This window comes from Archocentrus centrarchus, chromosome 19 (assembly GCF_007364275.1).
Source record: "Archocentrus centrarchus isolate MPI-CPG fArcCen1 chromosome 19, fArcCen1, whole genome shotgun sequence".
Classification (NCBI taxonomy): Eukaryota; Metazoa; Chordata; class Actinopteri; order Cichliformes; family Cichlidae; genus Archocentrus; species Archocentrus centrarchus.
Window position 1 is genome coordinate 7,209,254 of NC_044364.1, and position 26,436 is coordinate 7,235,689.

The 26,436-nt window shown below is 40.2% G+C and overlaps 3 protein-coding genes across 4 annotated transcripts; all 3 read right to left on the bottom strand.

Annotated features, from left to right (window-relative positions):
• Window positions 1-262: 262 nt before the first annotated feature.
• On the bottom strand, window positions 263-3,747 carry pvalb9 (parvalbumin 9). 2 transcript variants are annotated; one of them, XM_030754764.1, is made up of 5 exons: window positions 3,490-3,500; window positions 2,659-2,726; window positions 1,998-2,130; window positions 1,459-1,568; window positions 263-661 (listed from the first exon to the last, which is right to left on the bottom strand). In XM_030754764.1, the coding sequence occupies exons 2-5, from the start codon at window positions 2,717-2,719 to the stop codon at window positions 636-638; spliced, it is 330 nt and encodes a 109-aa protein (XP_030610624.1). In that variant the 5' UTR covers window positions 2,720-2,726; window positions 3,490-3,500; the 3' UTR covers window positions 263-635. The 2 variants fall into 2 exon arrangements, with proteins under 2 accessions (XP_030610624.1, XP_030610623.1); XM_030754763.1 differs by lacking the exon at window positions 3,490-3,500 and adding an exon at window positions 3,511-3,747 and having other exon boundaries at window positions 268-661.
• A 1,936-nt stretch (window positions 3,748-5,683) lies between these two features.
• pvalb3 (parvalbumin 3) lies at window positions 5,684-7,764 on the bottom strand. The gene is made up of 5 exons (XM_030754653.1): window positions 7,686-7,764; window positions 7,137-7,203; window positions 6,568-6,700; window positions 6,031-6,140; window positions 5,684-5,931 (listed from the first exon to the last, which is right to left on the bottom strand). Exons 2-5 carry the CDS (start codon window positions 7,195-7,197, stop codon window positions 5,906-5,908), a joined length of 330 nt encoding a protein of 109 aa, XP_030610513.1. The 5' UTR covers window positions 7,198-7,203; window positions 7,686-7,764; the 3' UTR covers window positions 5,684-5,905.
• A 4,748-nt stretch (window positions 7,765-12,512) lies between these two features.
• Window positions 12,513-13,139, bottom strand: LOC115798381 (parvalbumin, thymic-like). The gene is made up of 3 exons (XM_030755217.1): window positions 13,034-13,139; window positions 12,771-12,903; window positions 12,513-12,645 (listed from the first exon to the last, which is right to left on the bottom strand). Exons 1-3 carry the CDS (start codon window positions 13,092-13,094, stop codon window positions 12,513-12,515), a joined length of 327 nt encoding a protein of 108 aa, XP_030611077.1. The 5' UTR covers window positions 13,095-13,139.
• Window positions 13,140-26,436: the final 13,297 nt, after the last annotated feature.

Here is a 26,436-nt window from a genome sequence, read left to right on the forward strand (position 1 = left end):
CCTACAACCAAAGAGCCTAACAGGTATGTCTTTGGACTATAGAAGGCACAGGGAGAAAAAGCCCTACAGAACCGTCTTGATATGAGGTAACAGTGTTCAACACCGCACCACCATGCTGCTCAGCTTTATGTAACTTTATATCAACATTCACTAAAAACCATAGCTTGAAAACCTGTAACTTTAGGTAAGAACTGTAGTTAATTTATAGTAATTTTTTTTGAATAAATTAATTAAAAGATATGTGCAAATTTGTAGTAAACCCTCTCACTTTGATTTTCATGAATACGCAACATGTCAAATGATCCTGTTATATTTTTATCACCTGCTGCCTGAGGAATTAGCTTCATATGTGCACAGTCTATTCACAAGTTTGTGCATTTCCACATGTTTATTTCCCACATTTGTTGTCAGGGGAAGGATATACAGACAAAAAACAAAAAACACAGACCAACATAGTGAAAAGACACATTAAATGGTGATGCCTTTAAAATAAAAAAAGGTCATTTTAAAACTATTTTTACACACAGACATTAATAGAAAACATCTTTAATCCCTGGAAGTGGAAGATGGGATCAGAAGATTCCAGATGTGGGGAAATGACCAAAGGACGGCTTGAGCTCCTTTCATTTGAAAACTCAGGACAGGACCATAGACTGGAATTCTGGGGAAAAGTAAAGCCACAAATACTCCGAATTAATCATACGTCTGCATGTGCCACGTGAGAAAAAGCAAGAAAACAAGCAAATTTGAACCTCGTGTCAGTTCCCTCCAGGATTAAGGAAACACTGGTAAATAAAAATAAACACAGACTAAACCCATCCATTTTGGACTGTGTAAATCCTTTATCCTATTATCTAAGACATATTTCTTTGTTTATAACTGGATAATGGGCAGAACTGGGGGCAAATAAACCAGCATTAGGGCAGGATGACCTCATTATCAACATGCATGGCTTCCATGTAGCATAATGGTTAAATAAAGATCAGAAAAGACGTCAACATTTTTCACACATTCCCACAATTTCAACCATGTTCCTCAAAACAGGTTAACCAAAGCTTATTGCTAAGTTTTTGTCCATACATGTTGCCTTTATTCTATATATTGGATATTGAAAATCAATGCATTCCATGCAGATTATAGTAAAACAGTGCCTTCCCTTCACCTCATGGATATATGGTGTATTTCCTGTGCTTGCTTTCTAATAGTCACTTCTTTCAAACTTGTGAAAAGGTATTTGTCTTTTTAAATTTGAATGCTCATGCTACAAATGTATGCAGGCTTTGATGCATTTTCTTCAGTAAGTTAAAAGTGCACTAAATCACCCTGTTCTTCTCTATTGGCACAGCTTATGGTGTTTCATTTGCACCAACTGCCATTTAATCCATCCATTGAGATCATTTCTGCCTACATGCTGATTTTTTTTTAATACCAATACAATGTGAGAAATCAGATACTGACCCTCTACTCCAATTTTGCCATCACTGTCATCATCAGCTGCTGAGATGAAGTTCTTGGTTTCTGCTTCAGTCAGTGTCCGTGCATTAGGGACAAACCGTTGCAGGAAATACCTAAATGCACGCACAGAGATGATGTTTATCCATGTCTGACAAGTAGAGACGTATTCAAAAACACAGAGAGATGCTATTTCCTAAATTGCACGGCACAAGTCAAACTCAGCTCTTGTCAAAAAAAGGGTGAATTATGCAACACAAATACAATAAAAAACACCACTCACGGTGGATTATTGGGAGACAGCTTAATATTCATCACAGTAATACAGTACTACTGTGTGATTTAATGTACTGCATCTCTTTCTTTCTGTCTTTCTCTCAGACAAATTATATGAGATGACTTAATATTGAATACAAAGTTACGCTGCATTGCAGCAGTTAGTCAACAGAGTAAATCCAGGAAAAGGAACAAAAGCGCATATTGAAAAGCGAATCTTAAGACTCAGCGTTTCTCAGCAAGCAGACACCCCGTATCATTTTACGCACTTGAGCTCGGAGTGCTCGATGAAGCCGCTGTTGTCCTCGTCAAGGATCTGGAACACATCTTTGACCTCCTTGGGTGTCTTTGAGGACAGGCCGCACAGCTTAAAGAATTTCTTGTAGCAGAACGTGTCCGGAGCTGAAAGCACATAAACATTGAAATTCAGAAGCAAACATAGAGACAGAGCTGACCCACGAGGTTCACCGGGTTGGGAATTGATGTGGAGATTAAAACAGCATGTGGCTGCTGGGCTGGTGGGAGATTTTCCCCTCCCGGCTTTTTTTTTTTTTAACTTTTAAAGCCAGTAGTCATGCCCCCGCAAAAACAGACAAGATGATTAAAAACCTTTTTTTAAATTCAGATTTAAAGCGGGTATGACTTTAGTGGTGAGGACACTGTACAATATTGAAAGCAGGGTAGAGCTGTGCAGAAGATTATGCACCTTTCTGGAGGAGAGTAATTTGAAAAAAAACGACGTTGACTGAAGCAGCACTGACTGTGAACAGGTCAAGGTATCAGTTGTGAATTTAATGATTATTGTGTATTTTATAATAAATAGGCATGGATTTGGTGACTCCAAGGATATATGTTAAAGTCATAAATAAATGTCATACAATCTGCAGAACTGATCATATTCAGTTAACAGAGCATGAGTTTACATCCTACCTTCACAGTCCTTGATGGCATTTTGGATGTCCTCAGCTGAAAGAATGGATGTGAGTGACATGTTGGTCCTGTAAGATACAAAATGCTGGATTAATTTTTTTTTTTTTTAATATGTGTAGTTGTATCTAGGTTAATATCATCATCCCATAAAATCTCAGGTTATGAGTTTTTTGACAAGTATGTTTTATGTATATGTCTATTTTTGTTGCTGCTTTCAAAACAAAACATATTTTCTGTCTTATCATTTGTGCCAGATTAATTGTGCTTTTTGATTGGCTCTCCCCTGCCAGCTTGTTAATCACCAAAGCTTTTTGTCTTCTTTGAAGTGCTTAATTGGCTAAATAATTGCCACTTAGAGACTGTACAAAAAAAAATATATATATCCAACACAGAGAGGGTGTGATGCTTCCAGTGCAGAATGGATTTTTTTTTAAATAGAACAACCAGAAAAAGTTAAAACACTCTCTCCTGAGGGCTCACCCCCTTTGAGCAAAATTTAAAAGTAGATGAAAAATTCAAAGCAGCCCACATAATTCTAGTAAAGTCCCTTAAAGCTTGAGTTCAATTTTGTATGCATTTTTATGAGGTTGTTTTACAGGAACTGGCTTAAAGGATGAGCAGAAACAGCGCAGCATTGTATTTTGGTGAAGAATCGCCCCTTTCAGTCAAGTTTGGAGGATTTAACAAACAAAGAGGGGGGAAAAAAACTGAAGCAGTGCAAAACGTGCCTAAAGGGTTTGTAACATCCCTGAAAAAGTGAAGCTAACAGCCCAAAGGCTGCGTCAGCGCACCACAGACCACACCTGGTCAACACCTGTGCTGAGAGTCTACCTGCGCAGCTGTGGGACTCACCGCTGTTGCCTGGTCCGGGTCCAAAGCAGCAGTAGCAGCAGATCAGACTCTTCTGGTGGCTGCCGACAGCTGGCTCTGTCTTATATACGACGAGTGCGATGCTTGAGTTTCCAATCTGTCCGAGGATCAAATTCTCCTGCAGCCAGCCGCCTCCGTCTCGTGTTCCTCTCCCGCTCACCTGTCCAATTAACCTTTACAGTTTGTATCCGCTACACATTCTCTTACTCTCACTCTCACTCTCCCTTTCCCCCCTTACTCTTATGACACTGTGTGGTTTTCGTCCAATCATCCCCCCCCCGCCCCCCCCTACCCCTTGTGTACACTGCCCCCCTCCATTTTTCTCCATCCTCCCTCCCTCTCTCTCCCTCCCTCTGCAGGTGCATCTGAAACCTCGGGCTCAGTCGGTCCTCATTTTTCCCGTGTTTCGATAATAATGAATTAAGCGTGCCATAAATAATCAGAAAACCTCAATGTTTGTTGCAGGTGACCTCACAACAAGTTAACACAAAGATTATGGGATCAGTTTCTTTTAGTGTGAATGAAGATTACTGCTGGACAAAAAAAAGGTTTATCTTTAAAGGTAACATATGGCAAACTCTGTGTGACTGAGATTCTTTAATGTATTGGGGTTTGCATGAGTTATAATTTCTCGCATATTGTATTTTAAGGGAAATACGTTAAATAAAATAAAATATTAAGCTACAAACAACAGTATCTGAGTAATATTCTGACATTCGTGCACCTGTGCTAAAAGGTGAGATGCTGGGTGGGGCCTGGACCGTTTCGCAGCGGTGAAGCGGCTGCTGGCAGCCTGCCACTATAAACTGATGAGTTTGTTGCCGGCGAGGGGGAAGCCTTTCAAACCATCTGACACAGCAGCGTCTCTGGTGAATTCAGTCAGCACTAATGGCATTAGGAAAGAGAGAGGAAAGGTGCTTTCTGTAACTAGAACCAGGGGAATAAATCTAATTATTTTTCAAACTTTCTTTTGCTGCAAAGCTCTGACTTAACACAGCAAAAATAAATAAATAAATAAAAATCCCGGCATTTTCACGAGTCTGGCAGCTGCTTCTTATACAAAATGATTAACTATTTACCCCAAGATAAACTTAGAAAACACAATCTGTTTTATCTCTAAGCCTCCAAGTTTGCAACTTAAACCATCAAGCATCTGAAAGCGCTCTCTCTCTTTTTTTAATGGCGCCGCCTTGTGGCTGGTTGTTGTTAATCCAGGGTCCCCTGAAGGGAGGGGAAGGCAGAGGGAATTTAAGCATTACCAGATACAGTATGAGATAAGAGCTGGATCATGTAGGGCAGGAATCAGGTGTGTGTCAGTATATTTGTGGATCAGACAGAATCTAATTTAAGAGGTTATGTCAGTTTCACATCACCACACCTGGATGTTGCTTGCCACGAATGTCTTTCTTAATTGAGCAATGTTCCAATTTTAAAATGAGGTTATGCAACCAAAACACAACCTTACACTTTCCTCCTCACACAGAGGAAAAAGCTGAGTGAATTGTAGTGGAATTTTGCTGTTTTCTGCACTCAACAGGTCGGCTGCTACTTTTCAGTTCAGTTCAATTCAATTTTACTTTCTTTTATTTATATAAAGAAAATCACAACACCAGTCACCTCAAGGCACTTTATATTGTAACCCTACAATAATAGACAGAAAATGCAGCACGGCATTTATTTGGATAAATCCAGCCCTCTCTCCACACAGAAAGGCCCCAGCTAGCAGCTGGCTGATGGATTCAAAGCTCCATGGTGGTGATAGTGCTAGTCAGTATATCACTGTGCCTTTTCTTTAGTTCTTTTCACTTTAATTAGCTCAGATATATTCCATTATATGTGTTTTATTATTCCCAAATTCCTCATGCAGCCCTAATTCCTTGACTGTCCTGTGCAGAAGTTTTCTCGTGCATTTTTAAGTAGCTGTTGCATAAAAAAGGGCTATATTGTTTTACTCCTTCACAACTGAATAGTAAAAACCAGGGTCAGACTTGTGTTACTGAAAAAAGAACCTTTATTGTTTTCTCATCGTCCGTCCGTTTGCCCTAAAAGTGCATCATCACTGATCTCACAGAAAGCAGAAGTCACAAAGTAAAACGATGACAGAAGTGAGAGAGAGAGAGAAAGATACAAGTCAACCACGCTATACACTTAGTCGGTTACATTCATTGTGGACAGCATTGGGGTGTGCACTGCCAGAGAAAGAAAGAGAGGGAGCAGTTTGTCCATAGTCAGGGGTGAAAGTTCAAGTGTATAAAAGTGGTGTGGAGAACTGAAGAGAGAGAGTGAATGGGAAGAGGAGAAGAAGAGAGGAAAAGTGTGTCTTGGTTCAAGTTGTTCCTTTAGAGTTGCGAAGTCAGATGTTGGTCAGTTCATTCATTTAGGCCTTGACCAAGGCAGCAAACTCTGCAGGGAGGGAAAGAAAGAAAGAAAGAAAGTTATCCTTTTGTTTTAATTTGATGGGCTTTACATTGTTCTTCTAGCAGCAAAAAAACATTTCCTCACCATCAACTCCGATCTTGCCGTCTCCATCGCTGTCACCGGCCTGAAGAAATGCCTTGGTCTCAGCATCAGTCAGAGCTCTGGCACTGGCAGAGAAGTTCTGCAGGAACAGCCTGGAGAAGGCAATCAGAAACAAATGATTAAAAAAAAACAAAAAAAACACCCAGAATCATACAGTACATGTTCTTCACTAAATTGATCATCTTTCAAAAAGCTCTTCACGGATCACCTTGCTGCATCCTTCTCATTGTGTTTGGTGCTGTAGGTTTTGCATGATAAAGCATTTATTTGGCTCTAGAAAGGAAGCAGGCTACATTCTCTATGCTTTGTCCCCTTCTCTAAATCACCGTACAACGAGAGACACTGGAGGAGAGAACTGGCATCGAGTTGCAGTCTAGGAGAGCACCCAGTAGCCCGAGCCTCTCAGGTGCTTTCGTGCTCTGACATCATTCTGAATTCACTGTGAGCCAAAGAAAGATGATCCTCGTGCTACAAGAGCTTCGAGGCGCTTGGGGATGAAATTTAAGTGAGGGTGCCTACTTCAACTCGTCCTCCTCAATGAAGCCACTCTTGTCCTGATCAATGACGGCGAAGGCCTTCTTGATGTCATCGGCGGACTTGGCTGCCAGGCCGACCTTAGCAAAGAAGTCCTTGTACTTGAAGGAGTCGGCAGCTGTGAGAAAATGGACAGGGGGGGTGACATCACACATAAGCTGTAGTGAATTTTGCAGAGGCTGTAGTTTCTGTATGCAAGGCCAGGCAGTCGGTTGCATCCAGTTTCCTACTCTGACCATCACTCAGCTTTCAGCCACCTTGCAGATCAGCTTTTCTTACAGTAGCTATACTGGTACCTGCTTTATGCTGAGCCGTACAGCCATTATAGGTACATCCTGCAAGCTTTCTGCACTACTGAGAGACACCTGAGATTTCTTTAAAAAAAAATGGAGATGATGGACTGTCTAACTGGCTGCAAAGTAAGAATCCTATTCCTCATTCTTGCAAAGCAGATCATATAAAGTTTACAGTTTGGTATATGTGTACACATGTAGCTATAGTCTAGCCTTTCCCAAGTTAAGATACATGCTACGAGTTTCATCACAGGGGTTTACCTTGGCAAGCTGCAAGGGCTGCAGTGATGTCAGCGTCGTTCAGGATTCCGGCGAATGCCATTTTTAACTGAGAGAGGAGAGAAGAGGACAAGTCATCAGTTTATCAGTTCAGCTGTGGGAAAAATCAGACATGCTGAAGCAGCTTTACTCTGAATCTGAGACCATCTTTTAACTTCCCTCAGTGCGCTGTGCGGTAAACTGTTCAGAGTTACAGGGCTACATGCAATACTTATTCTTGCCATGCAATGTGGTTCACAGTCCCTTTCTGTGAGTCTTCCAAGCCACAAATGATCAGAAAAGGTAGTCCAATTTCTCCAAACCCAAGCCTTCCAAAAGGCAATAGATTAAATCTCCTTTGCATCTGTGGTTGGAATTTTTTTTTTCTCCATTTGGTTCCTTTGTTAGTCCAAAGCCGAAATCTGGCCTTGAGATGTTCAAAATCTGGACATGATTTATATCCCATTGCATGAAGAAGTAGAAGCCCTGTAATACTCTCTGAGTCAGGAAGTGGACTTGCCTACAGGTCTGCAGCTCTTCAGTGAAACTCACCTTAGGGTCTGTTTAAGACTAGAGTGGATTCGCTCAGATGAATCTGCTGACTGCAGTAACCCCCTCAGTGACTCTCACAAGCTTATATACTGTGACTCTCCCGAAATATGATGCATAGGCTATGTAACAGACACTGTGGGCAAAGCAGTCAAAGCAGTCAGTCAAAAAATGTGTCCAGTAGACAGACCTGTTCTATTTATATGTACATAAATGAAGATGCTTAAATGGTAGGCTAAGCGTAGGCCTATGTGAAAGTGCTTGATATTGCATAAGGCTAATAATATATGTTGCTGATTTGGTTGAAACATACTCTGCAGCCTGTTAAACTGTGCAGAACACCTCGGAGTGAAAGCTGAGGTAAACTTTTATATTATTTTTGTGTAGATTATGAGGAAAACTTAAGTCATCTTTATTTAATAGTGTGATTTTTTTTTTTTAATGCTTTGTGGTTATGTAATTTCACTTGGTGTCCTGTGCATTAATGAAGGCAGTTTAAACACTGTGCTTAATCATGTTTAAATAAGAAATGTGTTGATAGTGACGTCTTTAGATGGCCTTACATAGCCAACTTCTCCAGTTCCAAATAAGCTTTGGTTCAAAATGACATACAGAAGAGTTCCTATAATAAAGAAATAAATAAAAAAAACAGCATATGCTTTGCTGATATTCTCCTTGTGCTTTTACACCCTCATCACCTATCACAGTTCAGTTGAAAAGGTGCTTGTGCGTAACTGGCGTGCGTAAAATATCTGCAATTACTTTTCTGCCATTCCAGTGTCAGAAAATTCAAATTATGATTGATTATTGCAGGTAGAAGCTATATACTCAAAAAGGCAGTGATCGAGTTAAAACACCAAATTAAAATTTCTTTACTTGTTCTTCTGATTTATTTATTTTTTGTTACGCTGCCTACAACACAATGCATTCAGCACCCTTCCCTAATCCAGCTGTTGTAGCATAATGGCAGCCTCATGGACACTAAGCTGTTTAAAAATGTATTGACCAACTATGATATTATGCATTAAAAAAATGTGCTCATTTCTGGTTAAAAAAGTTCTGACTTATTAAAAATATATAAATCTACACACATTAGAGAAAAAAAAAGACTATGTTGTTACAGTTTCTATATTATTATTTTATTACATTTTTATATTATATGTAGATTTTTATTCATACTAATGTGTGTGTGTGTGTGTGTGTGTGTGTGTGTGTGTGTGTGTGTGTGTGTGTGTGTGTGTGTGTGTGTGTGTGTGTGTGTGCGTGTGTGTGTTGGGGGTTGTATAAAATAACAATACTTAATGGGAACAATATGATGATAAGTTTAGACACCACACTGTGAATAAGTAGGGAGCTCCAGATATTAATTGAAATGCTTTAATTTAATAGTACATCATCATCATCATCATCATCTACTCACATATAGCCAACGGCTCTCATGTCAGAACTTATTTTTGGATCTCTTACATCCATTCAGATCATTTCTCCATATGGCGATGAAACTATTTGTGGTGCTATTTAGGGGGATCACTGAAAGCTGATACCCTTGGCATCATCGCGCCCATTATCATCATCATCATCCTCTTCACACGCCAGTTTGGCACCGTGTGGTTGCATAATAACACTTAGTTCTCACGCACTGTCAAAACAAATGACAATTAAATGGGGATATTCCAGGGGGGACTTTCCTTGTCATGTTGGCTTTCATTAGGGCAGCTGGCAGTTATGTGCCTATTACACATACAGGTGGCAGTATTGAGATGATAAGGAGTTATATTGAAATATCAACAGAATTTAATTGTGTGTACAAATCATTACAGAATCTATATTGAAGAAAATATTTAGTTTCAAGCTATGGGCACATATTAAATTGCTAGTTTAACTGCTGCTACAGTTCTGCGTACGTCTGTCAGAGAAATGGTTTCAGGTATATGTTTTCACATAAGCCACAAGTTGTACTTACAGTATATATTTCTGTGTTTCACTGGGCTTCTTCTTTACTTTAAATCTTCTTAAAGGCTCTGTAAAACTAGTCATTCCCTTTAACATCTGCCGTGGTCAAATGAGGTCTCTCACCTCAAACGACTCAGCCATAGATACTGTAACTATTTCTGCCCTTCTTCAATATCAGGCTTAAATTACAAATATCTCACAGTAGGAATGAAACCCATCAAGTAAGCCCGTGAACGTCTGTAATCTGAAACAGCAAAGGACGATCCCGAGCCATCTTCTGAAATGTACATTTCAGAAAATCATGTAAAGTGGATTCAGGCAGCTTCAGCTGATATTTTTGCTTTCTGTGTGCAGAAATTTGTACATATGTCTATATTTCCACCTGAGAGCAGAAGGTTGCTCTTTCATGCTGCGGCAGAAATAGAAATGACCCTGATTTCCTGTCGCTCTCCTCTGCCGGGCAGAGGAGTGACTCGCCTTCTGAGAGAAAGTTGCAAATAAATGTGCCTCATTGACAGAAGTCCTGTAAATGTGAAATTTAATCCCCGTCGCAGACTTTCTCTGCTGGGTCACCGCAGGTACTCGGCCTCCTCGGGTCAGTATTGCTGAAGCATTGCCAGACACCCGGTCCCCGAACCACGGAGCCGCTTTCCTGTTTGCCAGAGATCAGCTGCATGTGTCCTGCCCGTGCACCCCTGGTGCAATTCGCACCAGTAAGCATTTCTAGTCTGTAGTGGTTAGGAGTAAGATGGCAAAAAAAGTTAGACTGGTATTGATCCAGCCAATTCAATCCTGGTGTCCTTATTACTACTGGAGTAAGGTACAGTGAACCACTCACTGTGGACATGTAATGCAAAATATTTTGCAACAAAAATTTTGTGAGATTTTCATCTCTATCTTACTATAAGTGCATTTTTTTAAAAAATAGTTTAATTTTCTGTATTCATGTGTCTGTGATTACACTTACTGAACAGCACCCAACATTATGCACACATAGTATCTCTTAATTATTAATCCAGCCATAAAACACCTTGTATGTTTTGCTCCCATTATCCATGATTCATGAGTAATCTTCTTATACCTGAAGTACACTTTTTTGCTAATAGTCAGTTTTACCTGCACTTTAAATGCAGGACTTCTACTGGTAATGCAACATTTTACACTCATCTGAATGCTTCTTGGTTATAATGTGGAGTATTTTGTCTTTTGTCCAACATTTATTTATAAAGACGATGAGAAAAAACAAGAACAAAGTAAAAGTGCCTTTAAGAGACAGGACCTTGTTCTGATGACATTTTACTATGTGAAGATTGAACCACACCATCCTCACCTGTTAAACAAATTTCATTGTTAATGTTCTCCACAGAGACTGAGGACCCACTTTGGGAATGAATGCATGCAGTCGATGTGTTAAAATAAGAAGGAGATATATTAAGCCAGAGCCTTGTGCTACGTTAGCTCTAAGACTATAAACCGTAATCATGAGACAAAAAAAAAAATCAGTAACTTTAATGGCTCATCTGTAGTCATGATGATTTTATTTACATCTATCCTAGTAAATAATGAAACCAATCACTGCTTTATCTACAAAACTATTTTAAGGAAACTGGGATAAATGTTGTGTACATGTGATCTAATGTAATCATATCCACACCAATTACTACACTTGGAGTGTCAAATTGAGGTGGCCTGTATGACAAACACGTAATTTACACACTGGAAAATTGCTCATGTCGTTAAGTGGAGAATCAAAACTCTCCAGCCCCCCATGGATAACCTGGAGGTGATCCAGTGCTCAATATAACATCAAAACAGGACGCGTACACTACTCATCTGTTTCTCACCAGGCATAAGCAGTAACAGTCACACCATGAAGAAACATATATTCCAGTGTGGGAGGAACACATAGCGGAGAGGGGAGATATAGCTTGGGGTTTATTTTAAGGCTTTTATTGCTTTCAGTTTAAAGTAAAACATACTTAAAAAAAAAAACAAAAACACATAATATCCCCGAATAAGTCCATTTTAGCTATTAAACATTATGTATTATATGTATATATAAAAAAAATCATCCTGAGATCATCCCCCATACAGTAAACCATTCGGCTCTCATGCAGACGTGACCAGTGCATAAAACTCTGAAAAATCAAAGAAATTATTAGATTAGACATTGACACTTTGTATTAAGACACTAGCTTCACTTTAGCTTCATAAAAACAAAGTGAAAGATAGTATAAGGATAGCAGCGCACTGACATCCATATACTATCCTGCCACTGATTGCCATATGCCAGCACCAGATGTCTTTTCGGCTGATTTTGTAGTGGCATCTCTAAAGCTGCACTGTTACAACTAACAATGTTTTAGCTGAGCAGTGCACCACCTGGAAGTTTTAGACTGTTTAATTATTTGATTGGGTGCTTATCAGGGACTTAAAAGGACAACAAAAATCAGGAGATTATTTTGTTTGCAGTCACTGTAAATCTGTAAATCTGCACTGCCAGTGTAACGATCAGTTCCCTTTATTATTTTCATAAACAATGAAATGTTTGAAAACAAAGAAAAAGTTTGATTTTTCAGAATAAGGCCTGAACACATGACTGGGTAAAATATAATGAAATTTTGAAAAGAATGAAGAGTTTTAAAGATTAGAGTTAACTCCTGAAAAAAAACTATTTCCAAGGCTGGTGCCACACTATTTATTTTTTTTTTGGAAGAGTCAGCAGCTTCATAAATGATGTTTTTATTCTCACATTTGAGGTGAAATGTAATTCACATCAAATGGCCCTCATAGGTTCTGGTAATGCTGTGCTCATCTTCAGTACACTGCACCAAATCAAATATACAGGCCTGAAAAAAAACAAACAAAAAACCTTGATCAGTATCTACGGTTAGACCAACCTTCCCAGCCGATCTTCCCGTCGCCATCCGAGTCTCCCTCCAGGAGAAAAGCTCTGGTCTCGGCTGCAGTCAGAGGTCTCGCTCCTTCACGGAAGTTCTGCAAGAACAGTCTGATGGAGAGCAGTGACAAGAGAACATCAAACACACAAACTAGAACAAACACACAACAAGAGTGTTCTGGTAAAATGTGATTTTACTGTGTATGGATCAATATTTTCTGTGCATCTGACTTAACTGTAACTCATCCTGTTCTATGTATCCGCTTTTGTCCTGGTCCAAAATCTTAAAGACCTTCTCGATTTCTCTTGGACTTTTCTTGGTCAAACCCACTGTGTTGAAAAACATCTTTGCACTGAAGGAATCCTCTGCTGCAAGAAAAACAGCAGATAAAACTTGATTAGATCAAATTAAATGATGATGCCCAACAGGTGATAACAGGCCTCTTGTCCTAAGACAGAAGCAAATTTTTACACCTTCGTTACATGAATATTAACTCACCTTTGCAAGCACTGATTGCAGATGTGATGTCTGAAACTGCTAGGAACTCTGTTATTGCCATGATGGTGCGGGTTGGTGCTGCAGCCTGGTGCAAGATTTGAACACTGATGGTTGAAAAGAAACAGTTGGTGACACTGAACAGGCTTTAGCCCCCTCCAAGTGTCAGAAACCACCAGTCTCCCTCTGTCCACTGCCACCTGCAGCTGACCACTTCAGCCATCACTGAGTGTGTGTGTGTGTGTGTGTGTGTGTGTGTGTGTGTGTGTGTGTGTGTGTGTGTGTGTGTGTGTGTGTGTAAGGGAGATTTTTGCTATCACACAGCTGTGTTTTTTTTATTTTTTTATTTCCAGGGGTCACTGTGGAAAAAAAAAGGACTTAAATAGACCCCAGGCAGGTAGCGCGTCTCTGTAAACAAAGCAGCAGTGAGGGAGGTTATATTCGGTGCATCTGAAGGGAACCTGGCCGGCCTGCATTTCCTCTTCACTCCTGTTTCTAGCCACAGCCACAGTTGCTGCCTGCTTGTGGTTGTCCCTGGCAGTGTTTCTGCAAGCTGTAAACATCCTGTTATTACGGCGTCCGTCACTTTCAGTCTCTGCTCCATGGTGCCGTCTCCACTCAAAGTCACCTTGTTTTCCAGAAAATGAGAAAACATAACTCGCAGTTAATGTTAATGCACCGCTCTGCGTGTGTTTTGGTTCATTTTTGTAATTAGCAGCAATAAAGCTGCATTTTTGAGTTCATGTTCGCCTTTGGAGTCCTGCATTTTGGGTCCACACTCACAGGCCGCACAGCTGTAATATGACAATCTTTCCTGGCTTGAACAGTTTGCAGCAGCCTAATCTTTCTGGAACTTTATTATCCAGTTTTTTACATGGAACGACACTTGAGCTGTACTAGGAAATGACTTTTTTTTTTTCACCCCACTCTGAGAACATAACAAATGTTGCCTGACTCTGAATTTTTATTTTTAATTCCTAAAGATTATTACTAAAACTTCCCATTTTGAACAATATATCCATTTCTTTGTAATACCATAAATCAGTCAGTGGGAGTCTGTGGAAAACCACATGCAGATAAATTCCCACACTTGCAGGTGGCTTGGCAGATTGCAGCGATTACATACAGGAAATGGAGTCTGATAGATGGCAGAGTTTTCAACTTTTGTTCTGGAAAAACGTTGACCTTCGTCACACCCTTTCTCTACACTGAATTGACCGCCCGCTGAGATTGCTGCCGGTTTTATTCCTCCTTATTAAAGCTATTATGATTTAAGAAATGACATTTGCTTCTCAAACTACAGCGCTGGAGGGACTGCTCCAGTACTGCAGTTACTGCGTCACACCGGCCCTACGAGGGAGCACGTGTGAGCCCGAGGCCTGACCAGAGTGACGTGGGCTTGGCTTCCTCAGGATGGACTACAGTGAGGCTTGCAGTAACCAGAGGGGCAGAGGAATGACAAAAACATCCTCTGAGCCCCCACACGTACCTGCCCCCCTTGTCCTTGTCCCCTTTCCATGCGCCGAGATTTGTTTTCAGGAAGACCAGACTTCCTGTGTGATGGAGTGGTGGATGAGAGGAGGAAGAGGGGGATGGGATAGAAAGGAAAAGACAGACACAGAGCTAGATAGATAGGGATGAGGCATCGGTCCCATTCACAAAGTGATTTGGGGCATTTTGTTGCTTTTTTTGTTGTCCCTGACGAGTACGGGCAGTTGTAAGGGAGCCTGAGCAGCGAGAGAAGAGAAAATTACAACACAGATCTTTACGCTGCGTAGAATACTTTTACCTTTTGTCTACCGCACCTGCAAAAAGTCTTGCTTCATGTTAGCCAGCTTAGCAGGGAGTGGTCTGATGAGCTTCTGGGATTCATTCAAGGCACACAGCTCTAATGAGTGCTTACAGGTTAGTTTTTGGACTTGGATTTGAACCCTGTACTCTCACAGGTTTGAAATGCAGTATTTGCCATTTTCTTCTCCTAAATGGGCCGAGAAACACTGAGTATTGGGACAATCAGCAAAAGACTGGAAACAAGAAGAGGTAAAGCTCACATTGATAGAAGGTAGGTTGCATTTCACTTTTGAGAGGCAGAACCTGCATTTTTCTCTGTAGCAGCAGTCCTACTTTATTATCAGTGCTAACAGCCAGTGCAATTTGGTGTAATGATTTCAACAGGCACAGGCATCATTGTCATCATCATGAGAGGTTTATTCTGCATGAACATGATTGTGTGCCACCAATAAAGTTGAAAAATCTGTTTTCTGTCTTTGGAATTTTGCATCTTTGGCACACAGCGTAGCTGCTGTGGCAAGCTCATGACACTGTTTCTGTCTGATTTTCTTCTCGCTTTCCATTTACCAGCATCCCTGACTGCCAGCTTCTGCTTTGTCAGTCAATCCTGGTCACAGAGTATCTGTGCAAGTGATTTAATGACTGCAGCTTGGGTAGATAAGTGGTGTTTTGACTGATTGTAGGGTAGGTGTTTCAAACCTGGGCTCCTTCCACATGCATGCATGAGAAGACTGGTACTTTATAGCAGTTCTGTTGCCACTGGCTGCTAAAGCTCAGGCCATGCAGCATATAACAATTTCCCTGAATAAATCTGCAACAGTTAACTTTTGCTTAATTGCATTTGCCAAGGGAATCCTGCCACTGTGCTATCCCCACTATTGATTTACAACTTTAGTCTGTCTGTCATGCACTTAAATATGTAAATATTGTTTGCATTAAACACACGCCAGCATGCAAAACTAACACTGCAAGTTTCCCTACTGGTATGAAAATGCAAGAACAGCAACTATAAATACTGAGTAACTTCTGTATAATAAACAGGTAATAAAAGGAGAACAGCAGTGCATGATATTAAAACTTTCAGTTTTGCAATTAAAAAAGAGGAGCTCTCTGTTTATATTTTTAACATTTGCTATTATCAAACATTCACATGGACTGTAATGAAATCTACTGCAGTTCTCTCTTTTATATATTCTTTGATTGCACAGTAAAAAAAAACCTATACATTTACTTATTACTGTGATTCAGCTGTCTCACAGTCATGTGCTACAAACAGCTTTATGCAAAGTTTGGAACATGCAAAGGTAACGCATTCTCCTTAGCGTGCTTCTGTAACACAGAAGACTACACAGGCTACCCAAAGTAGCCTGTGTAGTAGTGTAGTAGTAGTAGTAGTAGTAGTAGTAGTAGTAGTAGTCTTTTATTTCTCTCAATAACAGACTTGTTTCCGACATGACTCTGGCTTATCAAGCAGTCTTGATATCAGAGTTTGATATTATTTATATGCTTTACTTGTTTATGATAGCTCATCAAGTTAGACTTGATATCCAGCTGCATGCTAAACTAAATCTTTAAGTCCTTCACTAACGACTGCAATGTTTGGCCTCTCAGGCAGAGAAAGACAGACAGGCAGACAGCAAGAGAGTGAGAGGGGCACCCTGTTCCACGGTCTGTGCACCCCTGAGGAAAGCGGTCGCTCCTCCTTCTTTTTGGGCTCAATTACACCTTCGACTATTTCTATCTGACCAGCTGCACAGTGTGGGCATGTCAGTGACACTCTCATATTCAGCCAAGGCCAGCCCTTCAAAAATCCTCTTAATCTCCACCCTCCAGTACTACTCGCCACCCTCTGGTCTTCGCAACAGTTTTGTCTTGCGCTTCTGTTTTGGCACCTGCCTTTCAGGCCTAAATGTGTGATTGTCTTTGGCATTCATTGTGCATGTGCATGTGTGCATGCCTTTCTGTTTCCTCTGTGCGCTGTTTAGATAGTGCATGTGTACAGTACAATGTGACAACGTGTGCATATCGCTTGGGTGTGTGCATATGCATGTCGCTGCCTTTAAAGTGCATATATGCTGACACACACAGAGTCCAGTGTAGCCTGAACTTGATTGCCTACTGATTAAAGTAGATCTATGTTGGATGCACAGTACCACATAACACACTGTATACTTGCTTGAAGGTGACAGCTGGTTAACAATGTAGTCTTTCAGTATAGTAGCATGTCAAGAGGAACAGACAATATGTAAAAAAAAAACACTGCTTTATAGTATGTGATAATAAAGTAGAGACATTGTATAAAATGCAAATAAAAACAGAATGCGATGATTTACAAGTCTCATAAACATATATTTTATTCACAATGGAAAGTAGATGATGTATCAAATGTTTAAAGTGAGGCATTTTACTATTTCCACTTTGCCTCAGTGCATTTTAAATGAACTTTGGCCCATTTCTGGATCACGTTCATATATGACTTGTTCTTTGCATGATTGAGCTTTAACCTGCATTTGCGGATGTCACGGTGAACTGTGTTCACAGACAGTGATTTTTGGAAGTCTTCCTGAGCCCTTCCTGAACTCTTTTTAGTACCACTTACTTTTCCAGCCCTTTGCCACCCCCGTCCCAACCATTTTAATAAATGTGTTCTGATGATCAAATTCCAAATGCGTAAAACTTTTTCTTAAAATCATACATTTTCCTAGTTTAATGACATGTTTGACATGTTTTCTATATTCTATAGCTAATAAAATATGGCTTTATGAAAACTGCAAATCATTGGGTTCTGTTTTTATTCACATTTTACACAGCGTCCCAACTTTTTAGGAACTGGGTTTGGACATGCATATAAGTAGAAAGATTTTCTAAACATAAGAGTGCTTGTGTGGTGCAGTTGGTGGAATGCTGCAACATTGCCATGTTGTTTGGTCTTTCAGGGCCCACGAGGAAGCTGCTCATCCCCAAAGTTTAAATGTATTTTATAGTACACTGAGCTGCAGTCATTTCCATGTCCTCGGTCCTGACTGTTCTATGCCTTATCTGTTTTAGCTCTAACTAGAAGACAATCCTGACTCATTACATTTTTGACTTAAATGTGGTTGCTCCTGTGCAACTGGAGCAGGGCCTGATGAATACCAGTCAGCTCAGGGTGCAAGTGATAGGGTCTGTACTGAGACTGAGGAGGAGGGTTGATGGGTGTGAGGCAGTGCCAGGGACTCCCTCAGTGTCTCTGAGAGGAGTAGAAGGAGAGGCGGGAGGGTGATGGCAGTAAAGACAGTGAACATAAAATGAAAGGTAATATACTGACAAGGCCTAATCACATTCCTCTGGACAGCTTTTATTGTTTGCTATGGGGTCTGACCAGCAGTTACCGAGAACTACAGAGCAAAACAGGCCACTATATAAAAGGGTTCAGCATCAAAGCGTAGTGTCCTGTTTCCTGTTCCTATAGTGTGAGATAGTGGATATAGCCCGGGGTAGAGCTTGATTTCCAAATAAAGATAGTTATGTATATTCCAATGCCACAAGCCTCTGTAAACCTCATCACATTTAAGATTAGCTGCTGAAACAGATCTGCTCTTATCTGATCAGGGCTATGCGTGTGTGTGTGTGTGTGTGTGTGTGTGTGTGTGTGTGTGTGTGTGTGTGTGTGTGTGTGTGTGTGTGTGTGTGTGTGTGTGTGTGTGTGTGTAAATGAGAGCTCTGTCAACAAGCACTCAAACTCAGGTCCTTCATAAACACTTAAAACCAGTCGAGGAGCCCCACAGTTATCTGTGCGTGTTCAAGAATGTGTGCCTATGCGAGTGTGTTTGCACAGGTCAGAGGTCACAGTCATGCCTTTCAACACTTTTCCCGCTGCCTTTGCCCCGCCAGTGGCCTTAACATTTTAAGGAAATTCCTCTTCACATGTGTGAACACTGTATGTTCACTTTGTTTTAATGCTTAAGTATCAGTTTGCCCTGCTTAGCTGCTCCCTAGCAGCAGTGTGATTACAGCACAGGATGAGGTAAGTGTTTACATGCATAAGTGCAGAAACAGGACAGCCATGAAGTGACAGACAGGTGCAGGCCTTTCACCACTAGTTGAAGCTGATGTGGTGGTTTAGTGTTAAAAGATGCTCTCCTCCTCACGTAAATGTTATATGTTGCATAGTTTTGTTTTGTTTTTCTGCTAAGACCCTTCGCAGTTTGTGCATTAGTGTGTGAAACATTCAGCACTATTACCCCATCTAAGGTAAACTTTTACACTCTACTGCCATCTGGTGGTAGGAGGCTGGACAGAACACATCCCCTCTATTCAGTGTGACTTTCCCCCTTCGCCTTTTCGATGTTTGTAATGATCTGTACCTGCATTAAAAACAAAAAATTGTGATTTAACTCCACTCATGCTCCGGGGCAGCAACTGCATTTAGACTGCCTACTGTTAACATCTCCATGTGTTGGGGAATATTGTATATATTACTTATTGTAATGTTTACCCATTGCATGTTTTGCAGAACCTATGAATTTGAGTACATATTATCCTGACTGGCATTTGTGTGCATTTGACTGCTGCAGCTGGTTGAGGTGGAGCAGGTTTATATCAGTGGTTGTCAAACCTCTTCTGGCTTACTCAACTTTAGAAGCTGCAAAAAGTTCAGGCCCAAATCTGCATTAAAAAAAAAATCCATTAACAAAAAAAAAAAAAAAAAAGGTTAAAGGTAACTTTTACTCTTGTTTGGTTATTTTGCTTAAATAAAGTCATTTAACTTTTTTCACTTCATATTTTCACCTGGTTGTCCTTGTCTAAACTTTGGTGACTCTGAGCCCCACAGTTTTAGGAGGAGTGTTTTACATACAGTTTGGGAGCTTAAATGAGTGGTCAGAGCCCCACTTAAAGGCCAGCTATTCTGATTAGTAATTCCAAGGAAGCAGAATAATCGTGGGCTTGTGTCTTAAAATTATATCTAAGTTAAGTATGAATTATGAGTCAATTAGACATTTTCCATCCTGTGCAAGTCATTCTTGAGGTAGTAACACATTAGTGTGCAAACATTTTTTTTAGACTAATGAGTAAAGAGAGAGCCCACCCAACCCCACCTCTTCCCTATGCAGCCAAATCATCCAACTGAGAAAGAATCACCCTCCTCACACAACTCTCTCTGTTCCTGTATATGTCTTTCCCTTTTTTTAAATTCAAACACACAGTTCAGTGACAGTCACACTTTTCCCAATATGGCAGCCCCCCCTGGCACTGGCTGCAGTTATGCTAGTTCAGACAGACTGGCAGGGCTCTCAGAGATCTGGACTGGAGAAGAGCAGGTGTACCGCTGTCATCACAGGCCCAACGATCTGAGATAGGTTACACATTCATGTGTTCATATTAAAGCCACTATTAAAATATTTCCTCTCTACAAAGCACTGTACTCAGTGCTGATCTGAAACAGCTTAGTCATTCATTTCACAGATGCAGAGGTGCACACCGGCTTTTGATTCTGCTTTATTACTGCTCAAACCACACAAGGTGACATATTCATTATGCTTTATGGGGTTATTTTAATGTAACGCTTCACTCCTTCTCAGCTTCTCCCATCTGCAGCTGTGAGACCAAGCTGTGTCCAAATAAAGGCTGCAAAGAGCACCACCAGCACTCTTACTGGATGTTGCTGTATGTTACCCATAATGCTTTGCCATGCCCCATTCCACGGGTGCCAGACAGTGGCTTTAGAGACCGGAGCTCCATATGTTTCTCTTCGGGCCTTGAGCTCTGTGTACTTGGCACGCTCAGAATAAGCCCAATGATCTCCAATTACCCTCCTCTCACGGATTGTTTGGTGTCACTTGCCGTCTGCCGGCTGGATATGATGATTCTGCGCCTACAGTGTAAAAGGATAGTTGCACAGTTCTTTTTGGCATGTACTGTGCCCGTTACAACTCAATTGGAGCGGTGACCTGCAGCCAGTCCAAACTAGTCAATTATGAATTTCATGCTGTTTCCAGCTGCACGTGTCAAGTCAACGTTATACTTGTTCCCAGCAGCTCGAGCTTAACACAGATTTTATTCACCTCTATAATTTGCTTCACATCTTGATGCCTGTTAGACGAGGTTGATGATGGGAATTGTGCCATGAAGCTATTTCTCTGTTACCTGGAAGAAAGAGTTGGCCAGCTTGACTGTAAGCACTCCCCTGCTAATTTAGAGAATAAATAAACTAGATAAGATAATAAAATCAGTCAGAAGGCACAAAACCAAAGAAGTATCATACATCTGTCATTTGGATGCAGAAGCTGTCGACATATTGGATTATGGGAAGCTCGGACGGGACACATCCATCATCGCTCCAATGTGAAAATAGAATGTGAAATAGACTGGAACAAGCTCACATTTTGTGCCAGTGAGAAGGCTTTCACCTCTGCCACTGTATCACATCCTCATATGTTCTGCTAAGTCCAGTAAAATAAAACGTTGACTGTACTGAAACTCTGTACTGTAAGCATTCAGGGTGCCCTGGATGACCTGATATGGGCCTTTGGGTGCAGGTCGCCCTGTGACATGATGCCTGGGAAGACGACTCTACAGGGGTGAAATGAGCGGAAGAAGAAGGAAGGTGGCAAAAAAGCAAAAAGGAAGGATTCTGTATGGAAACACCATCTGTCCATCTCTTTGGCTCTTTCCACATTGTTTTTCTTTTGGTTTCTCTGTTGAAAACCAGAGATGGACTGAATGGTGATTGCTGTTGCCTCCTGGGAACAACATCCTGATGCTGTCTGGGTGTGTAAAGCAGAACTCCAGCATCAGTGATTTTGTTGCTAGAGGGAGAACTAAGTCAGCAGGAAAGCTGCATGATTATAATAAAAGTGAAATCAGGAAAAAAAGGAAGCACGTGCAGAAGCAGTTTGAACAGCTGCCATGAAATTATTATTTATTTAATTATTATTTATTTATTATTTCTATCTGTAAGTGAAACATGTTGCACTCTACAGGAACATTAGAAGTTTAATATGCACACAGTAGACCATGTATTTTATATTGTTATTTCAGGATTTGACTGCATTTAGTTTTATGTGAGGTCCTGTCTAGTTTTTTGCAGCAATGGCTAAAATTACCTACTATTCTGCTTCCAACCTCTAGAGGGAGCACTGTTTATTGTTGAAACAATATTCATAAGACTGTCAGGGTCTTTCCAAGTATTTAATCTTAAAAATGTATAAAGTATATACTCTTAGGACACTAACTCACTATTAAGGAGAAAGGTTGTATCTTCAGTGGGTCATTTTTGGTCATATTGTGATATTTGAAAACTCCTGATTGTCACTTTTAAGGTCAGTGGAAGTTCTTTTGTTAGTAAATATGCAAATTTTAAAGTTTAGCTGTAAATGTTTGGCTCATTTTTGTGAGATTTGACATGCTCTGCTTTGTATTACAGCTTTGTATAGATTTAATGTGTTTGTCGTGGATGGTTCATACCGCCAAGGCAACAAAGGAGTGGCTAAAGAAGAAGCATGGAGCGCTGCAGCTGGATTGAATCAGTTGCTGAATGCAACTTAGTACATTTCCAGCCCATAATACAACTTCCCCCGAAACAAGACCCATCAGCAATGGAGACGTCTTCTCACCAGCAATAAAAATATAAATGTAGAAGTCAGGATAACATTACAGCCCCATTTCATAAAGCAGACATCTTTTATTATCTTCTGCAAAACTATTTTGCCCTAATTTGGAGGCCTGAAATCCTCCATGTTGTTTACTATCCAGTTAAGATAAATACAAGTTACAACCAAAGTATACAAAGGATACTAAACATCCAGGAATATGAATATCATGCTGTTCACCTTTGAAGAGTAAAGAACACATGCCAAATTTCATGGCTCTAATCATTGTGGTTTTGAAGTCCTTAGACCAGAAAAATAAAACCTCACAAACATATGGACAGTATAACAACATATCCCCTCGTTTTATCAGACGGGAGGATAAAAATGAAAATGGAGTTGCTGCATGTTTGCTCACTTTGAGCCTTTTGTGAGACCTGACAGAAGCCTGATGAACACACATTAAGCTCAGAGTGAATCAGAAGTGGTATTTTTACTACAGGCTGCTCCTCTAATAAAAACCTTCTCATTATTCAGCGCATAAATGTTTCCAAACTAAAGTCAGTTTTTTTTAAGTGTTGCAGGTTAAACATTGACTCAGGTGTCTCAGTGATGTCACGTTGATGTCAGCAGTGTAGAAACCTGCCCACTCTGCTGAGAAAGAGTTACAGGTGAGCGTTCACTTTGGAGAGGTGTCACATGCATTATATAGAAAAACCATGAAGCAGTAACTTGTTCACGCAGTAAGTAGTATTCAAAAATAACCAACACACACGTCTAAAGATTGATTTTTTTAAACACGTGACTGTGAGCTGATTTATCTGTTTCAGGTGTGTTCTGGCTGTTAAAGCCTGCTGATCAGATGCAGGACTCTTTTCAGCAAAAAGACCCAATGAATGACTGTCTGAATTCTGATACCAGCACAGTGATATCACAGACACACAGATCAGGTAAGATCTGCATGATGATCCAATCAATAATAAAAAATAAAATCAGTTCTCACACAGACTGCAGGATCTCTGGTTCTGCTTGCAAAGCTTCACTGAAAGAGGAAAACCCAGTGAAGTGATTTATTTACTGTTGAAAACCTTGTCAGTTTAATATTTGTTAGAATTCCAACAAAGTGAAGCGCTGAAGCCACCTGTTCAAGAGTCTAGAGTCTGAAGTCCAAGGAACTGTGAATTTGATCGCAGCTAAAATGTTAGTAGCAACAAAACAATCCGTGGAGAAGGATAATGTTTAACTGTAAACCATCAAATAAGCATTTAATAAATTTAATTTTGTTGATCTTCAGTTTAGCGGTGCAGCTTCTATTCATTTTGATAGCCAGTAAAATGAAAATTTATTTATTTCTCAGAAACATTTCAGATGCTTCTACATATTTGTTGTTTTTACATTTCCTTTGTTGGACATCATAATTCTGGATGGCTTTAATTTTTTCATCGGTTTAGGGACATCAGTCTGAACAAAACTGCTGTTATTCACCCACATATCTGACAGACAACACACCATCATCATGTTGTGGAATCTGCAGTAATCAGCAACGACTGAAAGTTTATTGATGTAATGTGAAATTTCTTCAATAATCTTGAAAAGGTTCACCTGCCTTGGTCTCAGATTATAGAGGTGTATGAAACTGATGGCTGAGAATATTCAGAAAAGGCCTTTTTAATCATTAACTCATAGTCACATTTATCAAACCTTTGACCTGCAGGCAGATATAAAATGAATGTGATTTTTATTACATCTTTGTGGTTGATGAATAACAGCACACAAAAAGGAGACAATAAGAACAAACTAAAACATGAACACTGAGGGTAGATCATTTTCATTGTATATTCATACATACACACTTCTTATTACCTTGTTTAATTTAAAAAGAGGCAAACTCATCAAGCCCAGCCTCCAGTTGGGTGGGAACTGCCTCACAGATATTAGAAGAACTTGACCTCTAAAAATTCTTGTCTTTGCAAAGCTGGAAGTTTTATTTTTGAGTTTGCAGCAGTGATGTAGAGGGGTACTCAGCATTGTTGTGGTTACACAGGGCCCACAGCCCATGTGGAGTCCAGTAGTAAACCGTCATGGGGGCCCTGTTGTGGGCCCTGCATGGCCACACCTACTTAGGGGCAGAGGTGGGAAGTAACGAAGTACAAATACTTCGTTACTGTACTTAAGTAGATTTTTAAGGTATCTGTACTTTACTTGAGTATTTATTTTTCTGAGTACTTTTTACTTTTACTCCCTACATTTTTACACAAGTATCGGTACTTTCTACTTCTTACATTTTCAAAACAGACTCGTTACTTTTTAACACGTCAGGGAGAAGTTTGCGTTTCCGGTCAGTGCGCCGTCAGTCATCAAGCGAACTGAGCCTAAACGGAGGAATATTAACATATAAGAGACAATCGTACTGCGTATCCTCCATCATCTTCAGCTTATCTCGTACAAAGGGATTAAATACACAAACCCATGTAATTAATGTCTCATTTATAGCGCTATAATCAGGGGTCACAGCGGGCCGGACCGAATCCGTAAGTTATGCTCGCAGGACATAAACAGCTTAGCTAGCGCTACTGAAGAGGAGCGAGCATGAAGGGAGTAACGTGTGGCAGGTAAATGCAACGTTTCTAAATGCTCAAAAAATATCAGCAAACACACAAAGTGTGTGCAGTTTGTCACACAGTGTGTCTGCTAGCTAAAAGAAGAGCTGCTGTATTTCAGGGAGAGCAAAGAGAGAGAAGTTCACTCAGAGATGGAGAAAGAGGACAGGAGAGGAAGAAGAGGTTAGAATTAAAGGTAAGGACTGGAAAATAAACTGAAGTATGCTGACTTTGTGTTATTCAAAGATTGGATGAAAATACTGCAGTTTAGTACGTAATAAACAGGTTATCTAGTTGTACTGTATTTACAGTAAAGCTCTGTGTTGGTGCACTTTGTGTTCATTATCAGAGTTACAGGTTACATCAGTGCAGCAGAGATGAGTTTGAATCAAAGCTGCTGATGCTGAGATTCATTCACTGAATCCAACATTTCTACAGCCTGTATGCTGTCAGTGTAGGGGATGGAGATCAGCTCAGAGAGCTGTGAAATACTGGGTTACATCTTTGTGAGTTCAGTTCATCCACACAGAGCAGTAAACCTCAGAGCAGCAGCAGCAGGTCAGCTGATCACAGCCTGCACACCAACATCATTTACTGGAGCTCACAATAGAAAGTTGTGATTCTTCTCCCCATGCAGAGCCACTACAGCTGATCTTAGGGTTCCTCCACCTTCTGAATCCCACTGTAACCCCTGAGTATCCTCATGTTGGTGTTTAGGTGGAGGCACAGTCACCCTCTGCTATGGAGGACACAGAGAACAGAGCTGTGTTTAAATTCCCTCTCACAGTTTGTGATTCAAGCTGAGTGCATTCATTAGAATTAAAATTTAGATTGGAATAACGTTTGTGTTCTCATGCATTATTTTATATTATTACAATAATATATAATAAGGTTCAGTTAGCTTTACACAAAAATAGCAGGTAGAAACGTCCTCCAAAGAGCTACTTTTACTTTCTTCTTTGAGTAAATTTCAGAGCCTGTACTTTTTTACTTTTACTTAAGTAAAGAAGTTGAACCAGTACTTCGACTTTTACCAAAGTATTTTTTAACCCAAGTACTTGTACTTCTACTTAAGTACAGAATGTTAGTACTTTTGCCACCTCTGCTTAGGGGTGGGAAGCAACGAAGTATAAATACTTCGTTACTGTACTTAAGTACATTTTTAAGGTATCTGTACTTTACTTGAATATTTATTTTTCTGACTACTTTTTACTTTTACTCCCTACATTTTTACACAAATATCTGTACTTTCTACTCCCTACATTTTCAAACAGACTCGTTCCTTTAGGTTTAACACGTCTAAGAAATGTTTGCATTTCCGTCAAACATCAAGCGATCTGAGCCTAAACGGAGGAATAATAACATATAAGAGACAATTGTACTGGCGTATCCTCCATCACCGGGGCCTATCACATACAAAGGGATTAAATACGCAAACCCATATAAT

Bases quoted from the DNA above. Each gene is read 5' to 3' on its own strand.
- pvalb9 (XM_030754764.1), bottom strand. From the start codon at position 2,719: ATGTCACTCACATCCATTCTTTCAGCTGAGGACATCCAAAATGCCATC. The intron at 2,131-2,658 runs GTAGGATGTAAA...ATGTGCTTTCAG, and splicing joins TGCCATCAAGGACTGTGAAG to CTCCGGACACGTTCTGCTAC. The intron at 662-1,458 runs GTCAGTATCTGA...ACTTTTCCCCAG, and splicing joins TGGCAAAATTGGAGTAGAGG to AATTCCAGTCTATGGTCCTG.
- pvalb3 (XM_030754653.1), bottom strand. From the start codon at position 7,197: ATGGCATTCGCCGGAATCCTGAACGACGCTGACATCACTGCAGCCCTT. The intron at 6,141-6,567 runs GTAGGCACCCTC...TGCCTTCTCCAG, and splicing joins ATTGAGGAGGACGAGTTGAA to GCTGTTCCTGCAGAACTTCT. The intron at 5,932-6,030 runs GTGAGGAAATGT...CCCTCCCTGCAG, and splicing joins CGGCAAGATCGGAGTTGATG to AGTTTGCTGCCTTGGTCAAG.
- LOC115798381 (XM_030755217.1), bottom strand. From the start codon at position 13,094: ATGGCAATAACAGAGTTCCTAGCAGTTTCAGACATCACATCTGCAATC. The intron at 12,904-13,033 runs GTGAGTTAATAT...TTTTTCTTGCAG, and splicing joins TGCAATCAGTGCTTGCAAAG to CAGAGGATTCCTTCAGTGCA. The intron at 12,646-12,770 runs GTTAAGTCAGAT...GCTCTCCATCAG, and splicing joins ATAGAACAGGATGAGTTACA to ACTGTTCTTGCAGAACTTCC.